Genomic DNA, 23,540 nt, shown 5'->3' on the forward strand with positions numbered 1-23,540 from the left:
GCCCCGGTGGCGGCTGATGCTGGCTTGTCCTTCCCTCTGTGGCCTCTGAAGTCCCGCGAGAGCCTTGACCTGCCCTTGCCCTAGGGAAAGCTGCAGCCTGGATGTGCATGGCGGCATCGAGTGCGGAAGATGTGGTTAGAGTTGCCCTAGGACGGAGAGGTGGATCTGATGACATCCAGGCCTCTTCCAGCCCTGATTTCTCCTAAAGTTTTGGAGCTGGACAGAATAATTGAAGGCAACTGCAGGGTCACCTTCTCCCTTGGTATGACTGAGGAATTTAAACCGACCTCTGAAAATTGCCTGGCCCTGGGAGGAAGGCGCTAGTTTTAGGGTGCTGTGGTGCCGCTGTTGGGCCGTTGTCGTCGTTTTCCCAGGCTTGTTCTCTATAGGAGAAAAACAGGTCTTACACTTGTGGGGTTTGTTAGATGGACTGTCAGCACACCGACTGGCTCCAAATCATTCCTCGGGTTTCAGACCCGGCCGGCTCTGTATCTGCTTGTGCCGCTCTTCAGCGGGGAAGTGGGCAGCGCTGGCTGCTCGGCAGCCTCGGTGGGTTACGGCTTTTCCAAATGTTTCCTGCTCCTGTATTCATAGCGGTGTTACTCTCTGTTCGGCTGGGGGATAAAACTTTTCCCTGGGCAGAAAACTGGCACAAAATCTGTGCTTCCCACTGAAGATCCAACCCTAAAGACATTCAGGCATCCCAGCGTAAACATCTGGATGAAATTAAGCCTCGTACTTAGACTTTGTGAACTGCCCCTTAGGGTCCCATGCAACGAGCCCGACTCCAGACTTTCCAAAAGACCTGCGATGCCTGAAAAACTATTTTCACAAGATTTACTTCTGTTCTTTTCAATCGTAAATATGACCTGGCTGAATGGGATAGAGGCGGGAGAAAAAGGAGGTTAGGGGGAATAAAAAAAAAGGGGGGCGGGATTAAAAAAGGATAGGACAGAAAACCGAAGGTTTAAGATCAAGTAGCGGCACGCTTTTGCCGGCGGCCACGGCGGGGCACTGCCGCTCCGCAGACGGGAGCCCAACGCGGCGCGCAGGAGTGGGGCGCTGCTGGCGCTGTTGCAGCGGACGGGCTCTGGTTTTCATTTTGGCTTTTCAGTTTCCGAACTCCAGGAGTTCCAGTGAAAGAAAGAAAAATAAAAAAATCCATGTCTGGTTTCCCCAGCTGAATACCGTGTCAGGCTCCGCTCCAGCCTGCTCCCCGCGACAGTGCCGTGCAACAGCCCTGCTCCGGTAACAGCTCCTGGCCTCAAAGTCCGTCAGGAAAACGGGATTTGCATTTGCAGGGGATCAGAGATCTGCTCTGAAGCTGATATTTTTTTTTCAGCATCAAAGATTTCCCCCCCTCCCCTTAAAATTCAGATAACATATTCAACTCTGTTCTCAATGACAAAGCAATTAGATGCTATGAAGCAATTTCTTTCTTTGGAGCTTCCCGCAGATAAAGATTTATATGATAGAAATAATATGACTGGGGTCAGGATTTCCTCTCCATATAACCCAAGGGTATTCTGAGAATTGCTTGGATTCTAGCGAAATCCCACCAGGTGCCAATCAACACTGTCCAGCCTCAATTATGGCTTCAGTTATTTTTTCCTCTTCCCTTTGCACAGGGTTTTAAAGCTGAGATATGCAAACATGGGCCATTGTCAAATACCCCAATGGGAGACTGGTCTTCCACTGTTTGAATACAATATCTTTTGCCTTCTTGCATAAATATTTTAATTGCTAATTTGCTGGTCTCATTTAACACAGATTTGGCATTTATCATTTGAATTTAAACTTGTTAAAATTGACAATTTTCTTGGCTACCTATGTTAATAATTTAAAGGGAAAGCTCATTATTAAATTATTATGGGTAATTATTTTGTAACTAATGTGGAAATTGTCATTTCTGCAGCCTTAAAAGATCCTAGAAGAAGTGTGTGCAGATCGATATGGATCAAATCCCAGCAAGTGGAAAAGATGCAAAGGAGCAGAGATTTCTGTGTAAAACATTATGTAACGGGGGCTAAATATTAGAATTAAAAGGTAATTCTCTATACTTGCACCCCCAAAGGCTGTGAGACTGTTCAAAGCAGTACAGCTGGAGGCTCATAACAGCATTTTTAGTTCTGGGGCTTGGTTCATCCTGAGGCTGTCTGGGATGCTGCTGGGATGTGATTTGGGTGAGCGCACCTTGGAGTACACAGCAAAATACGCTCTGTTGTACAGTATGAGCGTTGTACGCAGTGCGACCCGCTCTGCGCGCGTGCTGGCGTGCCCTTTGCATGACTGGTGGCTCCTGGAGTGTCTGAGACTCCTTGGCAAATGACAAAATTCGGCTTTTCCTCTATTTCTAATTTTTCACCTGCAAAACTCAGATTTCAGGAAGCTTTAGTTTTTCTAGTTAATAGGACCAAAATGAGGGGTTCCCAAGACACGACTCTGAACTGCCTGCAGTTTATGTAAATAACTGACCCATGTTTTATCTGATTTTGTCACTGTACTGAGGTCAAAAAAGCGACTACCTCAAATATTGGGGTATGAATCCTTCTCGTGGCACAGAGCGAAGCAGCGGCCTCCCTCTTTGCCCAGTTTGTGGCCAAAGGACGACTGCGCAGCGGCAGAAGTGAGCGCTAGCACGCACGGAGCGGGAGCGGGGTTACTGGTAGCACCTTGCGTTATTCCCGGGCGTCACCGATGCTGCCCAATTTCCTTTTGCAAGAAGATGTCGGATGGTGGTCAATACTCCGCACTCCTCCCAGGCAGTATGTTTGCTTTCTCTGATAAATGATAGCGTGCTAAATAAAGCTTTTAATTTCCAGATATCAAAACTAAATGTGAGCAAGAGGCAGATCACCTATGTGCACCTTGAACATAGTGACCGTTGATGGTGTTTGAGTTGTCGCAGACCCTGCTGGCGTTGTGTGCGTGCGGTGGTTCTGGGACCTGGCGCTCCGGCGTTCCCCGTCTTGTGTGTGCTGACCTCCCGAAACGGTGGGCAGAGGCAGGCGGAGTCCTGCAGGACTTGCGGTGCCCAGGGAAATGCTGCTGATTTCAGTGGATCGGTGCTGGGCTCTACCGGGCAGAAAAAGTCCTGGTCCTGCCCTGTAAATGGGCCAGAGGAGCCCTTTGCTGCCTGCAGCTCCGCTGACTTTCCCACACCCTTAACCTGGACAGCGCGGGCGGGTTTTCGTGCTCACGTATTTGGTGCATCCCTGTGCACCAACCCTTGGCCCCGTCGATGGGTCCATCTCTGCTACGGAAGCACTTTGCAGAAGCGCAGTGTGTTTTAGTGGCGACATTGTCCTCATAAACGTAATTTCCTTAGAAAGGATGTTTGGAGGTGGAAGGTGCCGTGCCAAGGCGAGCGATGCGGCACGGCCCCTCGAGCGTTCCCTCCTCCCACATCTGGCCTGCTGTTCCCCACCGCTGGATTTCGCCCGTGGCCAAAGCGCCGAGAACAATGAGGCGAAGTGAGAAAGTCCTCCCCGCTCCCCCGCCAGATGGCTCTCACGCCGCTTGCATTTTGCTCCAAACGGCCGGTAAATGCGCTGTGAGCACTTGGTGAGTTTACGAGGGACCTGAGCCTTCCCCGTCGCCCGCTTTCGGGAAGGCGCAGCGTGAGCTCCCGCCTGCTGCCAATGCCCCTTTTCGGCAGCGCCCCCCGCGCTTGCCGGGGCGTCCTGGGGCGGGAGGTCTGGCCTCGCCGGCGAGGCGCTCGCGGGCTTCGGGAGGCTGCGCAGGTCTGGGAAACTCCTTAAGTGGATGTTGCACATGTGCTTCGCAGACAGTCTAGTGCGTGCACCTGGCCCTGGGGTTAATTTGGAAGCAGCCTCCGTTCGGAACGGCAGACGGCTGCTTCTTGCTCAGCCGTCAGCCCTCGGCCTTCGCTTGTCAGCGGTTGCCAAATCCTGCCAGTGACGCTTTACGCTCTTTTGGAGCAAGAGGTGGTTTGTGAGATGCTGAATGAGGCAATAACTTCTTCTCCCGTTGATTGTAGTTTGTCTCAAAAGGCAAGAAAGCATGCTTACCAACCCCCTACCAGGTCACCTTTATATATTTATTTCAGCTTCTGCAGCTTTATATTATAACATGGAGAAACTGAAACAGAACGATTCAGTTTGAAAAATTCAGAATTTCTGAGTCTTGGCACTAGTATAAACCAGTCCCTGATCCTGGATTTCCTAATGTTTCCATCTTCCCCCATACACCAAGATCATTTTCCCTTTGAGAACAATACCGGATTTGGCTCTCTCATACTTTACTGTTACTGAAGTATTTCAGTGCATTAAATAGTGGATTTGTTTATCCACCGACAGGTTCTGCCCAGACATCAGTGCTGTAAGCTTTTCCATCTGCATGCCCCCATCCTGACCTTCATCTACCATAGGGCTGCCGAGGGCTTGTTCATGCTCTGCCATTGCAGGCTTTTCTATCGAGATTAGCATTAAGGGGCTCGAGTTGTTGAAGGGGTTTTTCTACTGATAAATGCATTGAGACCCATATTTTTATCTCACGTCATCAAACATTCATCAGATACTCTTGGTCATTACTGACAGAGCCAGATTTGAACTAGTGACCTAGCAGTAAAAGGTCCCATTAGCAATTTCCTTAAACTGTCAAGTCATTGCATAACGCAAATGAAACGCAATGGGAATTTTTTTCCCTAGGTAAAAGCTGTAGGTTCTGTCTCATTTTTATTTCATAATAAAACAGAGTGTTGTGGTAACTCCACTTAAAGCCTTCATATTCTTGCATAAGCCAAAAATATAAAGAAATATAAAAGACTGGATATAGCACCCAAATGCAGCTCCTCTGTACGGGATAGTTGCGCAGTTCAGCAGTGCCAGGCAAACTTAATCTGTTTATTTACATGAAGAGGGAAAGTGCCTAAGAATCTCAGTGGCAGATCACACCCTCCTCATGCCAGGTGCAGTACACCGTGCCAAGACGAATCCAGGCTGCGTGTGTGGTGCTCTCCATAAGCAATAAAAGGGTAGAATGACAGGCATTTAGAAAAGCTTCTTTGGCTCATGTCATGCTGCACTGTTCTTTTACCAGCAATTTTTGTATCGAAGTTTTTTTTTTCTTTTCTTTACAGAATCATTTGAAGAAATAATGTGTGAAAAAAATATATTACCTCCAGCAGTGATGTTATAATGGCTCTTGTGCTGACAGCCCTTTGGGAACAGTGGCAGCAGTGGGGTAAGTATATATGACATCTTTGTAGTGATAAAGAAACAAATAAATGTTCCCATTAACACTCCATCAGGTCAACAGCTATTCCAGACCAACACGATGTTAGAAGAACCAGTTTGATTCATATCATCTAAGTCGCTTCTCTTGCAGCATATCTTCTGCAAGGCACGTAAAGCAGAGGTCCTGTGCTAACCAGGTGGAGTCATTAAAGAATCAGTGAACTTTTTACAAGTTGCTTGAAATACCCTGGCCAGAACCCAGCTCCGGTTTTGTTGCCGTGTCTGTTTAACAGTTCCTTCATCACACCACGACAATGACTCTGTTTCAGGGCTGGAGGAAGTAGTTTCTCCATACATCGTTTGTAAGGCATTTTGGGAGGCTTCTGAATGCTTCCCAAGCCCTGCAGTGAGATCAGTGGGATGTGAGCCTTGCCATAACAGCCTGCTCGGGAAGCATGAACAGCGTTTGTGCATCACCCGTAATGACTGTGCATGCATACGGAGCACAACCACACGTGCACAGCTGCTGCCGGTCAGGCGGGCTGACCTTGCTCCTATGCAAGTCGTGGGCAGTTACGCTTGAGTAAGGGCTACAATGCCTAGCTCCCCATGCAATGCTAGGTAGCGAGCAATGCCTTTCAAAAGATTTTCTTTCGGGGGAAGTATTTAAGCACGTTTTAGCTCTGCTGAAATGCAGGCTTCAAAATAGGTACAGAGTTTCCAATTAACACAGGAGAACTTGGAGATCCTAAAGAAAGTGATGCTTCCCCACCCATGTAGTGGGCACTATTTGGCTATCTCTTTACCAGAATTTTTATTACTTTTCCCCCCCAGGTCGGACCTTTTTGAGAGACTGTGTGAACAGCCCTCCCTGCGGGAACCAGTGCAGGAAGGTGGGAGGCCCAAGCTTAAGCCCTTGGTCTGCCTTGAGCCACAGAGATCCTGGTCAAAGGCAACAAGGAAATCCCCTGATCTGAATCAGGCAAAGCAGGGGCTTGAACTCTGAGTTTTCCAAAGCTCAGGAAAGTACATAAATAGGTGAATATCTCTTAGTATCTCAAAATTAATCGTAACCATTTTCGGCAAAATTTCCTTGGTCAAAGGTATGCCTCCAGCTGCTGACGTTAGTTCTACTTCTGCTGAAGTCAGGAGCCTCTCTGAGGTTAGCACGGACACCAGAAAAAATGGGCTTCAAAACGGGCGGCACAAGAAGAGCAGAAAAATCCTGAACAACCGGATCCTGGAAATGATGAACCTAGTGCTTGGCAACTCAGCAAGTTACTTCTGTCTCTTATCACTCTCCTATTTGAAGGTTTTGGAGTAAACCCTTCAAAAGAGTTTGTGCAGCTTAAAAGTCTAAACCCCCAGTGTAAGGTCCTCAGAGTTTACACAAGCGTTTAAGAGAAGATACAGATTTCTGAGTCACTTAATACTTCTGATAATGTTCATGCTTGATTCAGCAAAGCGTGTGACAAGTTTAGTAGATGTTTAAATCCATTCCATGTGCTATGCTTAAACTCATCCTCTCAGAGGGAAGGAGTGCTTGCTCCTGGGTTTCTCCCTTGCCTCTTGAATGGGAGATATGTGCTTACATCTCCCTGAAGTCAACGGCAGTTGATTATATGTTTACATGCTTTGCTGAATTGCGTATGTAAAAATCATAGCAACATTTTGTGTGCTAAAATAATAACCATAATCTGTACAGGGGTAATCACTGCCAGAATAAACAGATAAATACGAGCTAGCCTTAAATGCAGGGCAGGCTTGCGAGAGAGGAGTGGGAAGCTGCAGCTCCTCGCCTATAGCGTCGTGCAGTTTCCCCTGCCGTACTAAAGCAGCGGATTTTCCTTTAGTCTTAGGGATGGAGGTGGGGGCTCTTCTGTCCCTGTAGGTCCCCAGGAGGGTCTCGGGCCCGGGTGGGGCGGGAGGTTTGGGGGGCGGCAGCTGTGGAGCGGGGACGCGAGGGGCAGCTCCGTGGCGGAGCCGCGGCCGCGGCGGGGCCCAGTGCCCGGCGGGGGGAGGCGGCGCCGCCCGCGGCCGCCAGGTGGCGCCGTGGCCCCGCGGCGCGGCCGCGCCGGCGCCGGCGCCGGGAGGTGGCGCGACGGGGCGCCCGCCCGCAGCAGCCGCGGGGGTGCGGCGGGGTGTGGGGAGCGGCCGCTGCCTGCCCCCGGGCCCCGCCGAGCCCAGCCCCCCGCACCGGGCGTCTAGGCTCAGCCCCGAGGGGCGGGGGGAGGCAGCAGGAGGAAAAAGCTCCTGGACGGGATGTTTCCACCTGGGTCCCCCATGTCACGGCAGCCAGGGTAAAGCTTGGGTCCTGCCGGCCCTCGCTTGGGGGCAGATTCTGCCTGGTCCCACCCGGGCTCCTTCCTCTCGAACACGGCAAGCGGAGCGTTGTATCCCAGTCCTCAGTTCCCTGGGCCTTTCTCTCCCCTCCTCCCCCAAAGCCAGCCAGGCAGGAGGAATAAAACATCCTGAGCAGCTGAGCGGTGTCATCACCTGCCAGGTTGGTTTAACCTACAGAAGCAAAGTCTTTGGATCAAAACAGGAGCCTGTTAGCTTGGAGAAAAATATGCATGAAAAGGGTCTTTGCTGCAGAGGATACAAGTGAAAGGTTCCTGATCCCCCTTGCTCCTTCCCCTCTGTGTTCACAGAAAGTGCAGGTACAAGCTCAGATCCCAAGTGCTCTGCTTTCTTCAGTCCCACCTTGAAATGAGATACCGGCTTTTCCCCTTCGCCCTGTCGGCTCAGGTCTCCCTTCTCCTGAGAAAGGCGGGGAGGAGCGTGGTCCCTCTTGGCTCTCCAGCTGTAAAGCTCAGGGAGGAAAGAGCTTTTCTCTCAGAAGTTCCCATTTCCAATTACTACTTCCCTTGCTTGGTGTATGGGGAGAGGGAAGCGAGGTCCGAACGTCCCTGCTGTGCCTGACTGCTCAGAGCAGAGGCAACAGGGACTGGCGGCAGAAGGAGGGAGTTGCCCTGGACAGACTCCAGGTCAGAGGCAAGAGGGGCCTTGGGCCCGCTTGGAAACTGCACCAGGGAAGGGGCCTTTCCTCATGCAGGACACTCCTGCGCTCTGGGACCTCTATTTCCAGCCACACAGGGCTCTCATTTCAGTCCTACAAAGTGAGACCTCCTTCCTAGACCTCCTTGTTCAAAGGTGGCCTCAACAACCAGCCATTCCCTGGGGGCCCGTTTTCAGGACTAGGCCTCCCTGCAGCAAGTCAGGGCCAGGTCTTTTCTCCGTCTTTTCCTTCCAGTAGCATTTGGATTCCAGCATCGACCCATCCCTGCTATCTGCTAAGACCAGGGAGATTGCGACCACATTCCCTACCCCTCCCAATCCGATACATAAGCTGCTCTTCGTGGCTCTGCGAAGTAGCAGCTATTGGTTTGTGTCGCTGGGGTAAAACCCGCAGCTCAAATGTGCGGCTCTCGCTTGCTTTGGGAGTGAAGTGTTTACTTACCCCCCTTGGGAGAAAATTGCAGTCTCCAAGTCTGTGTGTGTTTTATTCTGCATTGTATATTGAGAGCATCTAACTTGTGATTGCAGGAAAGCCTCCGTGAAACGTGCCCGAGTTTTTCTGCAGCAAGAGAACGGTTAAGTGCAGAATTCCAGCCAGGCAAATGAAAACTCCCCCGTGGCATGCTGCAGAGTGTCCTCCAGCTAATTTTGCCATGCTAAGGAAAGGACAAATACAGCTTTCCACATGAATACGCTCTGGTCTCATAACTGGCATGATACAGATACATGTTCAGGAGCAACTTTGCTGCAGTCAACGGAGCGAGGTGGGTTTAGAACAGAGACCAGACCTGGATGATGTGGAGAAAGCGAGTGCTAAATGCAACTGGGAATTTTTTTTTTTTTTTTTTTAAGTCACAGTAGGTTATATTTGGCCTCTGCGGGGTGGATGGAGCGCAGAAGTCGGATCGCCTGCCACCAGCTCCTTTTTGCAAAGTTCTGACTTTCTCACCCCCTCCTCATTTCAGCTCTGTTTTTCTTCCACATTCCCTCTGGGGTGGGGGTGGGGGGTAGCCAGTATTTAACTCTTTCGTCCTTGCAGCAATTAGTTTGTGGCTTTGCAGCTATCTGTAAGCCCCAGGTGTGACATCTCCCTCAGTCCTGCTGTCACCCAGTGGGAACCTCCAGAAAGTTGCCTGTGTGTGAGGCACAGAGGAGCAGGGTGTGTGTGTGCATGCATGTCTACAAGAGGAAGAAAGTAGCAGAGAACTTGTCATTTTTATTATTGTAGTGGCTGACTGTCCCTGTCCGGTGGAGGTGCCCTCAGACTGCTGGTGTGAGGCTGTTCAGCATCCAAGCATCCAAAGAAAAAGCATGGAAACAGTCCCCTGATTTCTTGGACAAATTTGAAGGGCAAAATCTGCCAAATGCTTGGTATATTGATTCAAATGCATTATTCCTCCCCCCGGCAGATCCCTGCCCTGGGAAAGGAGCAATCAGTGCAGGTGCAAATAGCTTTTAATTGCAAAATGTATCTCACCATGGAGGCATTTAGGCTGGATATGATACAACTGATACAGCAGCAGCCTGAAGAAGACCAATAAGCCAGAGCACTGCAGGGGCAAAACTACTCCTATACAATACATATGGCGTAGATATTCATGTATGGCTGTATGTCTGTGTTCTTCCACGTATCCCTAAGGTAGGACACAGTATGATTACGTGGAGATTCAAATATCATCTGCAGGGAACGCGCAACATTTCTCTTTCTGTAACACAGTTCATATGTGAGAACACAGCATTTAGTTTGGATGTGAATGTTATGTGCGTGGACCCATCTAAACCCGAGGATCTGGCACAGTTTCTCACTGCCGGTAAGGCGCTGGCATCTGGCCGTGTGCCGGCTTTTAAGCCGGAGCTATCTGGCCGCGGCTTAGATGTGCACAGGTCGTGCGTATTCACACGGGTGCTGCACGCAAAGCGCGGCACAGGTGGCTGCAAGAGTCCTGCGGAGTTGCCGGAGTGCCTCGGATCGCCTGTAGAGCTGCACAGCGGTGCCTATAGGTGCTGGCCCTGGGGCTCTTCCCGGGGGCCGGCACCGGGGCGGCTGCGCGCTCGCTGCGGCGCTCCGCGTCCCTCCGTGGGGCTGTGCGCGGCCCCGGCTGGCGGCGGCCGGGGCGCAGCCGCCCTCCCCGCGGCCCGGCAGCGCCTGCCGCAGCCCGGCGGGGGCGGCGGCAGCGGCGCGCTCCGGGGATAGCCCGGGAGCCGGCGAGCGCCTCCCCGACGGGGCGTCCGGGCCGTCGGGGATGCGCCGGGTCTCGTCGCGGAAGCACGGATTTGAGCAGGCGGAACCTGCGCAGGGGCCCAGGAGGTCCCTTCCGCGGCGACACCCCGAGGCCCCCGCCGGCAGACAGAGCCCGGGGCGAAGGGGCGCGCAGAGCTGCGGCTCGGCGACGAAGCGAGAAGGGGGCAAGGGAGGTTTGCCCCCGCGGGCACCGACGTGACTCTGCAGCCGCGCCAGCAGGTCGGGACCCGCGGGGAGGTGCGGGCACCTTGCGGGCCCCCGCCCCGAGCCCCCCGGCCCAGCGCTGCCCCGGCCAGGGCAGAGGGTGCGGCGGCTTTTTTTATTTTTTCCTTCCCCAGTAGAAAAAAAAACGGAGTTTCTCCGTGAACTATCCTGTTCGGAAATTGTGCACTTTTCCCGCAAAACACCGCGCCGTGTCTGGGAAGGGGGCGGGGGGGGGACACCACTGGCTTTTAAGCAGGGATTTGCAGGCACCAAAGTTGGCGGGACGCGGCGCGGGGAGGTGCGCGGCCCGCTGCGCGCAGCGCGGCCCCCCACGCGCGTCCAGCGGCGTTTGCCGTGTAACGGCGCAAAAACCGAGGCGCCTGGAAGCAGCACCAACTTGTCCCGCACCGCAGCGCAGTGCCGGGCTCGGGCAGCCGCGGGGCTCCGGCTGTGCCCGGGCTGCGGCGGCGCCCGGCAGCACGTCGGGGCGGCCGCCGGGCAGCGGCCCCCCGAGGCCGGGGGAGGCCTCTGCCCCCCTCTCAATTAGGGCTTATCCCCGCCGGCTGCGGGGGTATAACGAAGTGATTAGCGCGGCGCCCTGTTAACGAGGGCCAGCCGCAGGCGCGCCGGGGGTCGGGGCAGCGAGCGGAACCGCGGGGCGCCGCTCGGGGAGGGCGGCTGTGCCCCCCCCCGCCCCCCCCCAATTAGCCGGGCAGGGATACCTGGCTAATTGCGGCCGGGGCTCTCGGCGCTGCCCGGGCCGGCTCTCGGCGCGGCTCGCGGCTAATAGAGCTGTCGGCTCATTGATGAACAAAGCCGCGATCGTGTTTGTATTAATAACCGCCCCCCGCCCCCCCGGGGCAACTTTCCCCCGGGCCGGGCCGGGCCGGGCCGAGCCGGGCCGGGCTATGCTAATGAGGGGGGCGTTCCCGCGCCCCCGCGGCGCCGGCTCGCGGCCGCCCATTGGCCGCGGCGCGGCGGGGGGAAGCGGTGACGCGATGCAAATGAGGGGGCGTGGCGGCGGAGGCCCCGCCCCCCGGCGCCGGGGCTGCCGTGCTCGTGTTTGGCGGCGGGGACAGTCAAAGTGGCTCCCATAGGGAGAGACGGCGAGTCCGCCCCGGCGCTGGCGAGAGGGAGGGAGGGGGCGCGGGCAGAGGGAGCCCCAGGGTCTGCGGCCGCCCGTCCGCCCTCCCTGCCCGGCGTGTGCCCGGCTCCGGCTGCTCGCTTCCTGCGCCGCTGACGGAGGGAGGAGAGAGCGCTTCGGCTGGGAGAGAAGAAAAGAAAGAGAGAGAAAAGAAAGAAAGAAAGAAAAGAGAGAGGAGGGGGGGAAACTTGCCTCTCTTGTCACTGGAAAATGACACTTGATGTAGCAGAGCCTGCCGCAGCTCCCGTTCATCCTATTGTTTCTTAAACTGCCATCAGAGATTTTTTTTTTTTTTTTTTGCCTGCTGCCATCCAAGGGGTGTCTTCATACAAAAGGGACTTCAAGTACTCCTCCGGCTTGTGAGCACTACAGCAGCCCCCAGCAGCCCCCCGCCAGCCCCTCCGCGCACCCAAACAAACTGCACACGCAGCAGCCAGCGGCAACAAAACCGGGCTCTGATTGCCTCTGGATTTTTTCTTTTCTTTTCTTTTCTTTTTTCTTTTAAATGTGCGTGCCTCTGTTTGCTCTCTCTGACTTGCTTTGATTCCAGAGATCAGCTGCAGAGAGAGAAAGAAAGAAAGAGAAAAAAAACATATAACAGTCCGCCTGGCGATTTTATCACTTTTTTTTTTTTTTTTTTTTTTTGAGTAAAGAAGGAAGATTTGCGCTGTTGTTTCTGATTCATGTTTGGGATTCAGGAAAGCATCCAGCGGAGTGGGAGCAGCATGAAGGAAGAGCCCCTCGGCGCGGGGATGAACGCGGTGCGGACGTGGATGCAGGGAGCCGGCGTCCTGGACGCCAGCACGGCCGCTCAGAGGTAGGCAGGCTCCGCGCCCGCTCCGCGCCGCGCCGCGCACGCCGCCGCCAGCGCTGCTCCCCCGGGCAGCGCCTTTCCCCCGGCACCAACAAAACGCCGGCTCTGGAGCGCTGCTAACAGCAGCGAGTTGCGCGTAGACGTCTGCAGTTAAATATTTATCCCAGTTGTCCCGTAGGAAGGACTTTTTTATTTAAAAAAATAAAATAAAGGAAGTAGTGAGTTTTGCTAGGTAGGAATAGGTGATTTTTTTTTTTTTTTAAATCTCGGTAGCCTCTTGTATTTACATGGAGGAAGGAGTTTTCAAAACTCTGTTCACTGCTGATTTAGGCTTATGATTCCCGAATGACACTTTCCTCCTCCGATAAGCAGCGAGTTTTGCACAGAGGTATCCAAAATTTATTTCTCTGCTTCTCCTTCTTATCCTCGTCAGAATCATCAGCCTCCCTCCTTCTTCTCCGATAAGCAGGGAGTTTTGCAAAGCTTTCCCGAGGAGAAATTTAAATCGAGCCCTCTCTGTAAGACCACCGCCACTTCTCTTAGATTAAAAAAAAAATCTTTAAAATGGGAGGAGGATTTCGCGAAGCTGCACCCGGCCTCGCTTTCCCTCCTTCTCCCTTTCCTCTCCCCACGGAAAACTGATGCCGACTTTGCAGCCTGAGCCCGGGAGCAGGCATCAGCTAACAAGTTTCATGTTGACATCTTCTGGTGTATCCCACCTCATCCCGCACCCCTCCCTCCGGAGCCCTCTAAGGAAGGGAAAGTTCTGCAGGGACAACCCTGAAATATTTCGCGTTGGCTCCTCGGCTGCCTTCGCGCTGTTTACCACGACCCCGGTGAGGGGAGGAAAGCCTCGGAGGACTGAAACTGAAAGATAAAGCACAGGGGCGATGCGGTGACAGCTTCGAGCCGAGGCAGCGAAGTGGCAGGACGGCGCCGCTCCGCGGGGCGCGGCCGCCCGCCGCTCCCCGACGTGCGGGGCAGCTGCGGGCGCCCGGGGCGCTGGCGGTGCCGGGCCGCCTCCCGGCCGGCCCAGCCCGGGGCTTGGGGGGCCGCTGCCCGGGGCGACAGGCACCGGGCGGGATGGGGTCGGGTTTGGGCAGCGCCGCCGGCTCCGCGGTGCCTCGACGTGACCGCGTTTGAGCACGCTTCTCCCCTCGCCCGAGCCCCGGGGCAGCTCGGGGGGCAGCTCGGGGGGCTGCTCGGCTCCGGGGAGCCCAGCGGGGTCCCGCCGGGCCCGGCCGCGCTGCCCGTGGAGGAAGGCATGGCCCCCGGGCCGGGCTGCAGGGCGTGAGGCCGCGTCGTCGGGGCTGCCGCTAACCCGCGTCTTTCTGGTCCCAGCGGAGTGGGTCTGGCCCGGGCTCACTTCGAGAAACAGCCTCCTTCCAACCTGAGGAAGTCCAACTTTTTCCACTTCGTCCTGGCTCTGTACGACCGGCAGGGGCAGCCCGTGGAGATCGAGCGCACCGCCTTCGTGGGCTTCGTGGAGAAGGAGAAGGTGAGTAGCCCGGCTCCCCGCAGGGCCCCGGCCGCCTGCCCGCCTCTGCCCGGCCCCGAGCGCCTCCCGCCCCGCTCCCCGGGGCCGCGGCATCAGCTCGTCCCGGGAGCCCCCGCCGCCGCCCGGGCGCCTCGCTCGCCCCCGGCCCGGAGGGCAGCCGGGAGGGGGGCTCCGCTGCTCCCCGCGGGCTCTTCCCGGGACAGAGCAGGGGGCTGAGAGCTGCCCCGTCCAGCCGCGGGGGCACCCGCTGTCCCGGTGATGGAGAGGCTTCACGGGATTTTCTTTTTTCTTTCCCTCCCTTCCCCCGTGTCTCCTTTGAATGCAGGAAGCCAACAGCGAAAAGACCAACAACGGGATCCACTACCGCCTGCAGCTGCTCTACAGCAACGGTAAGGGCTGGGAGCCCCCGCGTCGGCCCCGCCACCCCCCGCCGCCGCCGGCCGCCTCCCCGGCGAGCCCGGCTGCAAACGCCGGCGGAGGACGGGAAGCCGCTGCCCGACTCTGCAGCCCCTGGGCGCAGCCGGGCCCGGCGCTGTGGGGCCGGCGGCCCCCGCGGGAGCGCGGCGGGTCCGACCCCTCGGGCGAGCCGCGCCGCCGCCGGCCCCGGGCGCCGCTCCTCACGCCTCTGCCTTGTTTCAGGGATCAGGACGGAGCAGGATTTTTACGTCCGCCTCATCGACTCCATGACCAAGCAGGTAGGTGCCGCGGAGGGGGGCGCCGGGGGCGGCCGGGCGCGCTGCCGTCGGGGCGGCTCCGGGAGGCGGCGGCGAGCGGGCAGCGAAGCGGCCCCCCCGGGGCGGGGAGGGGGCGGCCGGCCGGCGGCGGGGCGCTCCGCGCTCCCCGCTCCGCGGCGTCGGGGCGGCTCCGCGCGTGCCGCGGCCCCGGCAGACGCCGGCGGGGGCCGGGGCCGATTTGCCGCTCGAGTCATGCGAATTAAGCCCCCCTCCCCAGCAAACCCCGGTGAGCCCCGGCCGCTGCCGCTTCTGCTTGTCCTTTCCTCATTTGCACTGACTCCGGCGGGTTGTTTTAGAGGAGGAGCGATTAAGTGGTGGCAAATTTGCATGGAGGAAAAGCCCCCCGAACCGCTGCGCCGACGGCGAGCGGGCGCTTTACTCGTGCTCGAGGAGAGCTGTAGGACAGCAAACCTTGTAAATGCATTAGCCCTAATTTCAAGCTTGCTCTTTAGCTTCCCAAACGGAGTAATAAAGTGTGTGACTGCCTATAAACCCACATACTTTTCTATATAAAAACAGCATTTTTACAAAGGGACTGTTTGGACAAATCGATTCTTTCTCTCTTTTTTTTTTTAACTTGCCACTCCAGCTTTCTCTTCTGTCCCTGTCAGAATCTTTTTCTCTTGTAATACGTTTCCTTTTTATAGCTAGGGATATTTTTAAGCCCTTTTATCTTTTACATGTGTTTTTTCCCCTCCAAATCTGTTTTCTTCATTAAAAAATTATTTCTTAAAATTTATTTTATTAACAAAAAAGAAAAATATTAAGCTTTTTTTTTGCACAGATAGGAAAAGTCTGTCCCTGTATGTTTAAACCCTGCTGTCTGTAGGAAAACTCTTGGCTTGTATTTGAATTTCTTTTCTGCAGCAAAACATAGAGCTCTAAGGGCTGAGTTTGTTTTAGAAAACTCTCTTTGATGGTCCCAAAACATCTTTTCCTGCTATTGAAGGCTGCCTTTCAACAGAAAAGAAAAAAAAAAAAAAAGGGAACTTGGATGAATTTTACTAGGCAATCCACTATGCATCTGAACTCTGTTAAACTATAAGCTTCTAAACAGAGCCCATACCCTATAGGAATTAGAACAGCAGCAACAATCCCTGTTCCATAGCAAACCTTGGAAAGCATTTGCTATCATTCCTTGTTTTTCAGGCACAAATTGGTTAGTTTGTATTAAAAGTAACAAAATCTTTCTGATACGTGAACTCTTTTTAGTCCTTTTGGACCATCCAAGAAAGGCTATCAATAAATATTATCTTTAAATAGCTTTCCTATCATTACGGAAATGCAAAAGCCTCTGTTCATAATCCTGCTGAAAACAGATCTCTGAACTCATGTGGAGCAATGGATTCAAAATAATTTTCTTAACAAAGGCATCTTGCATATGAAGAGTTCATCCTAAGGCACTGCTTGACCTCTTGGTCTCTCATTATTATCGAGTCATCAGAGGGTCTTTGGAGAGAAAAGGGGGACCCCCCCCCCCCCGAGATACAGTTTATTTGTAAAACCTACGATGTAGCTTTAAAGTGCATTTACAATGAAAAAAAAATTCTGTCCGATTTCAGGAAGTCTTATAAAAACAAAGTTAGTGCAAATTTACAGATTTTGGGGAAAGTGCAACGGAGCTGAGAAGGCAAGGATTTAAGAACAAAAACTCTCTGAATTTAGATTAGGAAACAGGGAGCAAAAGGATACTTCAGACACAGACGTGTTTGCTTACGTATTAGTTTCACTAATATAATTTCTTTAGGCGTGATTATAATTGCTTATGAAAAGTAGGGTATTGTCATGTCAAAACTGTGGCATGTGCCGTTCCGAATTTTTTTCAGGAGCTGGGGGTAAAATCTCCTTGTTGCTTCTTTTTTTTTAATTCCTTCTTTTTTTAAGTGCAGTTATTTCAGAGATGTGATCACTTCGGTTACTAAATGCTTATTAGGAAGCAAAGTTCAGCATATAACAGAAGCTCACCAAAATGTTGAATATATCATTTATGTTTTACTGCTGTGAATTATATAGAAGATTCTTGAGTAACTTTCAAATAATCAGACTGTAATTAAATATTGCAAAGACTGTCTGAAAATTCTTTAATTTTTAATGAAAGTTAAATATATATTGTCAGTCTACTTGAAGGTGTAGTATTTTAATGCATGACGCTCGGAACAAATTGGATAATGAAATGATTACTTTTAAATGAAACTGTTGCAGAAGCATACACGTTTCAGCTGGCAAGTAGCTTCTCAATACTCGTACATGCACATTCACACACTCAAGAATAGTGAATTCCCAGACTAAAATTACAGCTACTCTGAGGTTTTTGGTGGCAAATTAAAAATCCCACAGAAGCAAAGCTTGACTGAGTTAGGTTCCCCAGAACATATGGGAAAGTACCTTCTGCTCTTTCCTTATATTAAATAATTTTTTCTTTTTTAGTATGGACAAATCAGATTTAACTGTACTCTCTCGATTTCACAAACACAAATTCCAAAGTTTATACAAATACGGATTATTAAGTTAGGTGAGCCAAAATAAAAAGCGCTCTGCAAGTCAGACCTGGATTCCTGTGTGTGCGATTGCTGCTCTCAGATTTAACACAAACATTGCTTTGGTAGCTTGCATGGTATCAGCAGATGCACAGCCAGGGGTTCGCGGTGCTCCGTGCTGTATATATAATAAACAGCGGACGTTTCTGGTGCCGTAGAGCTATTGATCCGCATGGGTCGGGACATGCCGTGATGGCTTGTGTGGCTGCGCTCAGCTAAGCAACTCGTGCCAAGAGCCCCGTCGTAGGTGTAAGAGGGGAAGGTGCCTGTCCTGGCGTGCGCGTGTGCGTGTTATTTCCGAGCTGCGATGCCGTGCGGGAAGCGGGGCGGGACAGCGGCTGTCGCTGAAGCGACCGAGAATTTTTGTCGCCGGCTGCCTGTCCCAGGGCAGGTCGCGTGCGTAGATATGGGCTGTGCAGGCGCTTCCCCGCGAGGCGAGCTGGCGTGCTCCGTGGTGGCCGGGGTTGCGGGAATCTGGAGCGGGAACGACCGCGGGATTGGTCCCAGGCTGCATCGTTCGGAGTCGTAGGCAGGATAACGTGCTCGGCCTGTGGTGGCCCCAGAGAAGTGTTGGTGTGACACGGTGATTACGCGCCTTCGAGGGGTCTCGCTATGTTTCTAAAATGTGTGCCAGTTGTTTCTAAATTGCAAATACAACGCGCAAATCGTTAGTTTGGTGGGGAAATTCTTTTCACTGAGGGTAACAATATTGAACGTCAATAGTGCCTTAATTAAATTTTCTTTTATGCTATCTTGGCACCTCGTTTTATGTCAGGATCGCATTCCTGACGCGTTCGAAACCCCGTAGGATCCCAAACTTTATAGCTGTCGCTTTCTGTAAACCAGCAGCTTCTACTGCAGTAGGTCTGGCTCGAACAATGAGGCGTTTTGAAATTGCCTGCAAAATGTGAAATATGCCTGCTCCAATTAAACTGGAGCTTTTAGGCAAGCCCAGGGATTTTAATGTATTTACAGAAAAAAGATGCCTTCTATTTCTTCAGTTATATTTTCATAAAGTTGAGATATTTCACTATTAGGACGGATGGAGGAAATAAATCTGAAATACTTGTTCCCCACCCGTTTTTCCTTCTGCCATTCTCGTCCATAAGATTTAACGGATGGTAATATGGCTCAGGCATCTTAAAAATCATAAGTTTTGCGAGATAGCTATTGTCTAGTGCTGAGAGCCCTCATGAGTCAAAAATGCTTCCTTCAGACTCAGACTCTGTGTTTATGTTTTGCTTTTTTTCCGTAATTTTAAACTCTGGATGCAAATGATTGTTCTGTTGATTTTTTTTTTCCCTATCATATGCTGTGATGTATACAGATACTCGATCAGCTCTGCTCTGTGCATGGCCTGGCCCTTCCCTGGCAGCTACACGCATGGGAAAAAAATGTTATCAATAAGTTCAGAGGAGCCTTCGCAGAATCAGAGAAATTTCACACAAACATAAAACAAAACCTAACCCCTGTGACGGGGAAAGTTTACGTTGCGCCAGATTTTAGCAGCTTCCTTGTTCCTTTGGTGATATGTTAGAAGCGCAGGTGATTTTAATTTTCTTGTACGGAGAGGAACGGAGAAGTTTGGAATTTGCATGCATGATCAGGACCTGTGTTTGGGAAAATGTAAACTCATCACAGTGGAAAATGTGTTGTTTGGAGTCTGAGGGTGAAAACAAAGCTGAGGATTTTGGAGAGACTGCCTGAGCCAGATGGCCTGGTGCATTCCCAGTCTGGCAGCCCAACTGCTCCCTCCTGTATAATATACAGCCATTTGTTCTGGGATATTTACGCTAGAGCTGTTTCCATGTGAATGTTTGAAAACCATTAAAAATGAACATATTAGGAGAGATAAATTTATTTAATTCGTGTGAATACGTTGATAAGCAGGCGGTGTATCAAAGACGGAGGGAGGCTGGATAAAATAATTAGGTGCTACTGAATTGTGTGTTGAAGGAGCCCCCCCTCTCCGCGGGAGCCGGTGCTCTGCACTTGTCCGGGATAAACCCGACTGGGATGAGTAGAAATTTTGCCTGGGTAAGGCATGAAAGCTTGGGGAATGCAGGGTTAAGTGTTCGAAGCCAAATAACCGTAATGCGCTGAATTTGCAGTCTTTTTTGTGCAGATCCATAGCGGATACAAGGCTAAGGCGCTCTGGGTGAAATTCTGGCCCATCTGAAGTCAATTGCCAAACTCCTATTGAATTCGGCAGGGCCAGGATTTTATTTTCTCTCTGTGTGTATGTCTGCATACGTCATTACAAATCGCTTTAGTTCTGTTTTTTTGAAAAGACCGCCATGTTAATGGGTTTTTTTTTCTTCTTTATTTCAGTAAGGGAGATAGTTTGTTTTGTGAAGCAGATGAGGAATTTGAAGGCGAGCGGTTTTAGACGCGTGCTGGTGATTTCTCTCGCTCTCTCGTGCTCTCTTACTCTTTTAAAATCAAGGCCATGACATAACTGAATAGTTTAATGACCATGATCTCATTCCTTCAAGACTGTCTCTCATCGAGTTCAGAAAGCAGCACTGCTTGACTGGCACATCGACGCTACGAGCCGGTTATGCCCTCGGTTGCACCAGCATAAATCTGGATTTATTCTGGAACAGCTAAGGGCAAAACGTGGCTCTATATTTTTTCCAACTTATTCGTCGACTGTTTTACTGCTTTATCCTGCTGTCTTTACTCAGGCAAAACTCCCACTGGTTTAAATGAGAACTGTAGTCTTGATTTTTATATTATTCCCCCCCCCCCTTTCTTTTTATGAACTCCGCCACTGAAAAGTTTAGGCGAGTTGTTCTGGACGCACTTGTAGTCTAGCAATGACTGCGATGTGCTCGGTTTAGTCATTTTTATTTGCTGGCAACTAGTGAATTGCATTTGATTTTACTTTTTATGCTGCTTTATGTAACCGGGAGCTAGGAAGTCTTATAGGTTGGCGCAAATTTTTAGGGGCCTGCTTTGGAAATCCGTTTGTGCGCGAGCGAGCCTTACGCGGGGGGACTTCTTGTCGAAAGGCTCCCTACGTGTGTAGCGGTTTGTAAAATGGAAGGTGTTTTTTGGGGGGGGAAACGTGGAAGTTGTTCAGGAGAAGAAAAACTGTTGTGAAAAGCTGAGGAAGTGCATCGAGTTAAAACTACAAGAAGTAAACAAAAGGAAAAAAACAAAGTCTATAATTTTGTATTTCCTTTGCTGGTGTTCTGTTGTGCAACTCTGATGTGTATTTGCAGGCTTATTTTTAGCTCTGCTGTGGTCTAAGTTTACACACAGTAACTTTCACTTTATCGCTCATTAATGTGATCCCTATTTGACAAAATTGCGGCTGTGTCAGCGCAACGTGGAATCCTGCCCCAGCGACCCCGTTTCAAAACCTGCACTTTAAAAAAATAACAATTAAAAAAAAAATTAAGGTAGTTCTCTTAAGACAGTATCTTTTTACATCTGAAGTTAAGAATTTTCACTGCAGGAACGCTGTAGACCCTTCCTGTAAAAAAATACTTCGCGGCAGCTCTAAAGATCTGAAACTTTAGCAGTTCCTGTTTCCTTTTTGAAACTAATTGTAGAATTAATGCTTTAGAGCAGAGCAGTTTGAGGGAGGGTAGAGTATCTGTAACGCTCTCCTACCGTCATTCATGGGAGCGAGCAGTCGGCTTTACACACCTGTTTGCACGAGGAAATTGGGAAACCGGAACGGGAGCTTGGGACGAGCTGCTCAGAAATGACCTCAGCGATTGCTCAGGCTTCCTCGAATTTCCTGGAAATTCCCGGAGAAGGAAGACGTATGGAAGAATCCCCACCTAATTTTGAGAAGGGACAAGGCGCGCGGGTGCCGTAGGCGTAGGCAAACGCACACAAAGTGAAAAGCGAAGCGGTAGCGCAGACGGAGGCCGAAGCGTGTCATGCCCGCGAAGGAGGGATCACTGATGTTAAACATAACAGACAAGGTGATTATGTACCACGGTGTCGACTCTGCCCGTTCATTATTGCTATTTAGTTGAGTTATTTAAGCGGGTACCCGGAGGTTAAGTAAGCATAGCAGCAGGAAGAGGAGAGGAAGAGAGGGGGAGGAAAAAAAAAAAAAAAGTAAATTTTGTGTTCTGATTTGTCCTTCCTAGTGCTTCCTTTCACTGGCAACAAGGTAACCCATGCTGGGTGCATTTATTTTAAGATTTGAAAGCCTGAGAAGATGAGGCCAAGTCCAGCAGTCCTCCCTTGGGCACTGTTCCCACCGTGTCCTCTTGTGCTGTGGATGACTGTAGGCTGGGGAACGGAGGTAGGGAGTGGTTGTCTCCGCTACAGGCCTCGGGAGCAGATCCGAGGTCTGCTCCCATCTCTGTGCTCTCAGAAGCCGATTATTCATTATTATCCATTGCTTAAGTCCAGCGAGCGCTTTCCCTCTCACCAGGCCCGTCCCACCGCCAGCCAGACCCTGCTTTGGGTTGTGTTTTGGGGTCGCGATGGCCCTGCTGACCCTGTTGCTTGTCAGCTGGTCACTCATTTCCCTGATTTGGGTTGAAGGAGCATCTCCCCACCTTCCCCATTAATGCATGCAGTGGCAATGGGGATCTTCTTTGCCTGGTTTTCTCAGACGGTCTTTATCACAATCAGTTGATGGGAAATGTGGGAAATGATTAAAAAAAAAAAAGAAGTTGGATTATTTAATCCTTCCTATGGCATCTGTGAGTCTGTCCCAACTCCCAGGTCAACGTAAGACGTGGATGAACCTACTGCAATCTTCCAAGGCCTCTTGCAGGAGCTGAGCCGGGGTGCGCGGTCTCCACTGGTCCGGGGGTGTCTGGCTGGGACCTGCTGTCTGTGCCGCGTGGCCAAAGGCCTCTGGCACCCTCCTTCTTATCCCACCAGCAAAAAAGCCATGCTGGCTCTCCCCTTTTGGGAGAAAGCACGTAGTAAAACCGAAATGAAACAATTAAAACTGGCATAAATGACACAGAACCGTTCCTAATATTATTTATGGAGTTACTAAATCATTTTATAATGCTCGATATTAATATTGCATATTACTATTAAAAGGGAGTTAAAAATCAGCTCCTGCTTCTTCAGCGCCGTGCGTGCCAGGATTCGTGCCCCGTCTGTGGGTGCAGCACGTCTCACCTCGGGGGGATTGTGTTGGTGAGGAACGGGGAAGCAGTCCACGTGATCCCCCTTCGTCCTGTACTGAGATACCTTGCTTTTTCTCATTGGTGTTTTCCACGCTTCCATTTCAAAATCGTCTCATTCCATAAAATATATTTCATCCGCATAAGACACTGTTGTTTTTTAGTTTCAATACCGGCTATTTTTATTAGTAGCTCCATATCAGATGTCATTTTATCTGCAGAGGTTGTTTCCCTCCCCCACTTTTTTTTTAGTCTATACGTTAGAGGTCAAACCGGTCCCAGCGCAGGCGAGGGGCAGAGCTGAGGCTCCGGTGCAGGGGTCGTCCCTCCAGGGCCGGCGCCCCGACCGCCGCTCCCCGCCGGATCCCAGCTCTGCGATGGGACCCTAAAAGATTTAGCAACCCAAACGCTGTCGGAAGGTGCTGTCGCAAAGGCGACTTCTTCTCGCTTTTGCTTTGTCGCTGGGGGGCTGCAGCCGGAGATGCCTCCAGCAAGGGATGGCGCTAGGGCAGGTATCGCCCTCCCGGCAATGTTTTTTCGGGGGGAAGGGCAGGGCCGAGCCGTTGCTCCGTGGGGCGGCAGCTGGGGTGGTTGGGAAGCATCGCTCGGAGGGGACCTCCGCTAAGCCGGCGCGCACGCCGTGCCGGTCGCCCTGCTCTGCACCGCGACCGTGCCGCTGGCGGGGCCGCGGCCGCGGCCGCTGCTCGAAACGTGAGCACGGCGATGTCCTTCCGCAGCTTTTGCTTGAAGGGTTTCCCGGTGCTGTGCTCGAGTCAGATGGCTCGAGCTGCTCTCTGCTCTGTTTGTTTTGGTGTCCTTTGCGCTCGTAGGGCCTGCTGCTTGCTTATTCGTGTCGCTATAACTGCAGGGTCGTTCTCCGGAAGCCGGTGGATCGCTGGGTTCAAGAGGAGGATCAGGCCTGAGCTCTTTCAGGAGCTGCCAGCAAAATACCTGGGCTGTGCAGTGTACAGCTTCTGGAATTAAAAATACATGAGCTCGCTCTTTCTCTCCTTTTTTTTCTTTCTTTCTTTTTTTTC

General features: G+C 51.9%; 1 protein-coding gene across 8 annotated transcripts in view; it reads left to right on the top strand.

Moving 5' to 3' along the window:
* The first annotated feature begins 11,726 nt into the window (after window positions 1-11,726).
* EBF1 (EBF transcription factor 1) overlaps window positions 11,727-23,540 on the top strand; it is a 275,871-nt gene continuing 264,057 nt past the window's right edge. For all 8 annotated transcript variants that reach the window (XM_067304612.1, XM_067304615.1, XM_067304618.1 and 5 more), the window contains exons 1-4: window positions 11,727-12,623; window positions 13,962-14,118; window positions 14,444-14,507; window positions 14,758-14,813. In XM_067304612.1, the coding sequence (XP_067160713.1) occupies window positions 12,490-12,623; window positions 13,962-14,118; window positions 14,444-14,507; window positions 14,758-14,813 (411 nt within the window). In that variant the 5' untranslated portion in view covers window positions 11,727-12,489. The remainder of the gene's footprint in view (window positions 12,624-13,961; window positions 14,119-14,443; window positions 14,508-14,757; window positions 14,814-23,540) is intronic.

The sequence above is a fragment of the Apteryx mantelli genome, chromosome 14, assembly GCF_036417845.1.
Source record: "Apteryx mantelli isolate bAptMan1 chromosome 14, bAptMan1.hap1, whole genome shotgun sequence".
Classification (NCBI taxonomy): Eukaryota; Metazoa; Chordata; class Aves; order Apterygiformes; family Apterygidae; genus Apteryx; species Apteryx mantelli.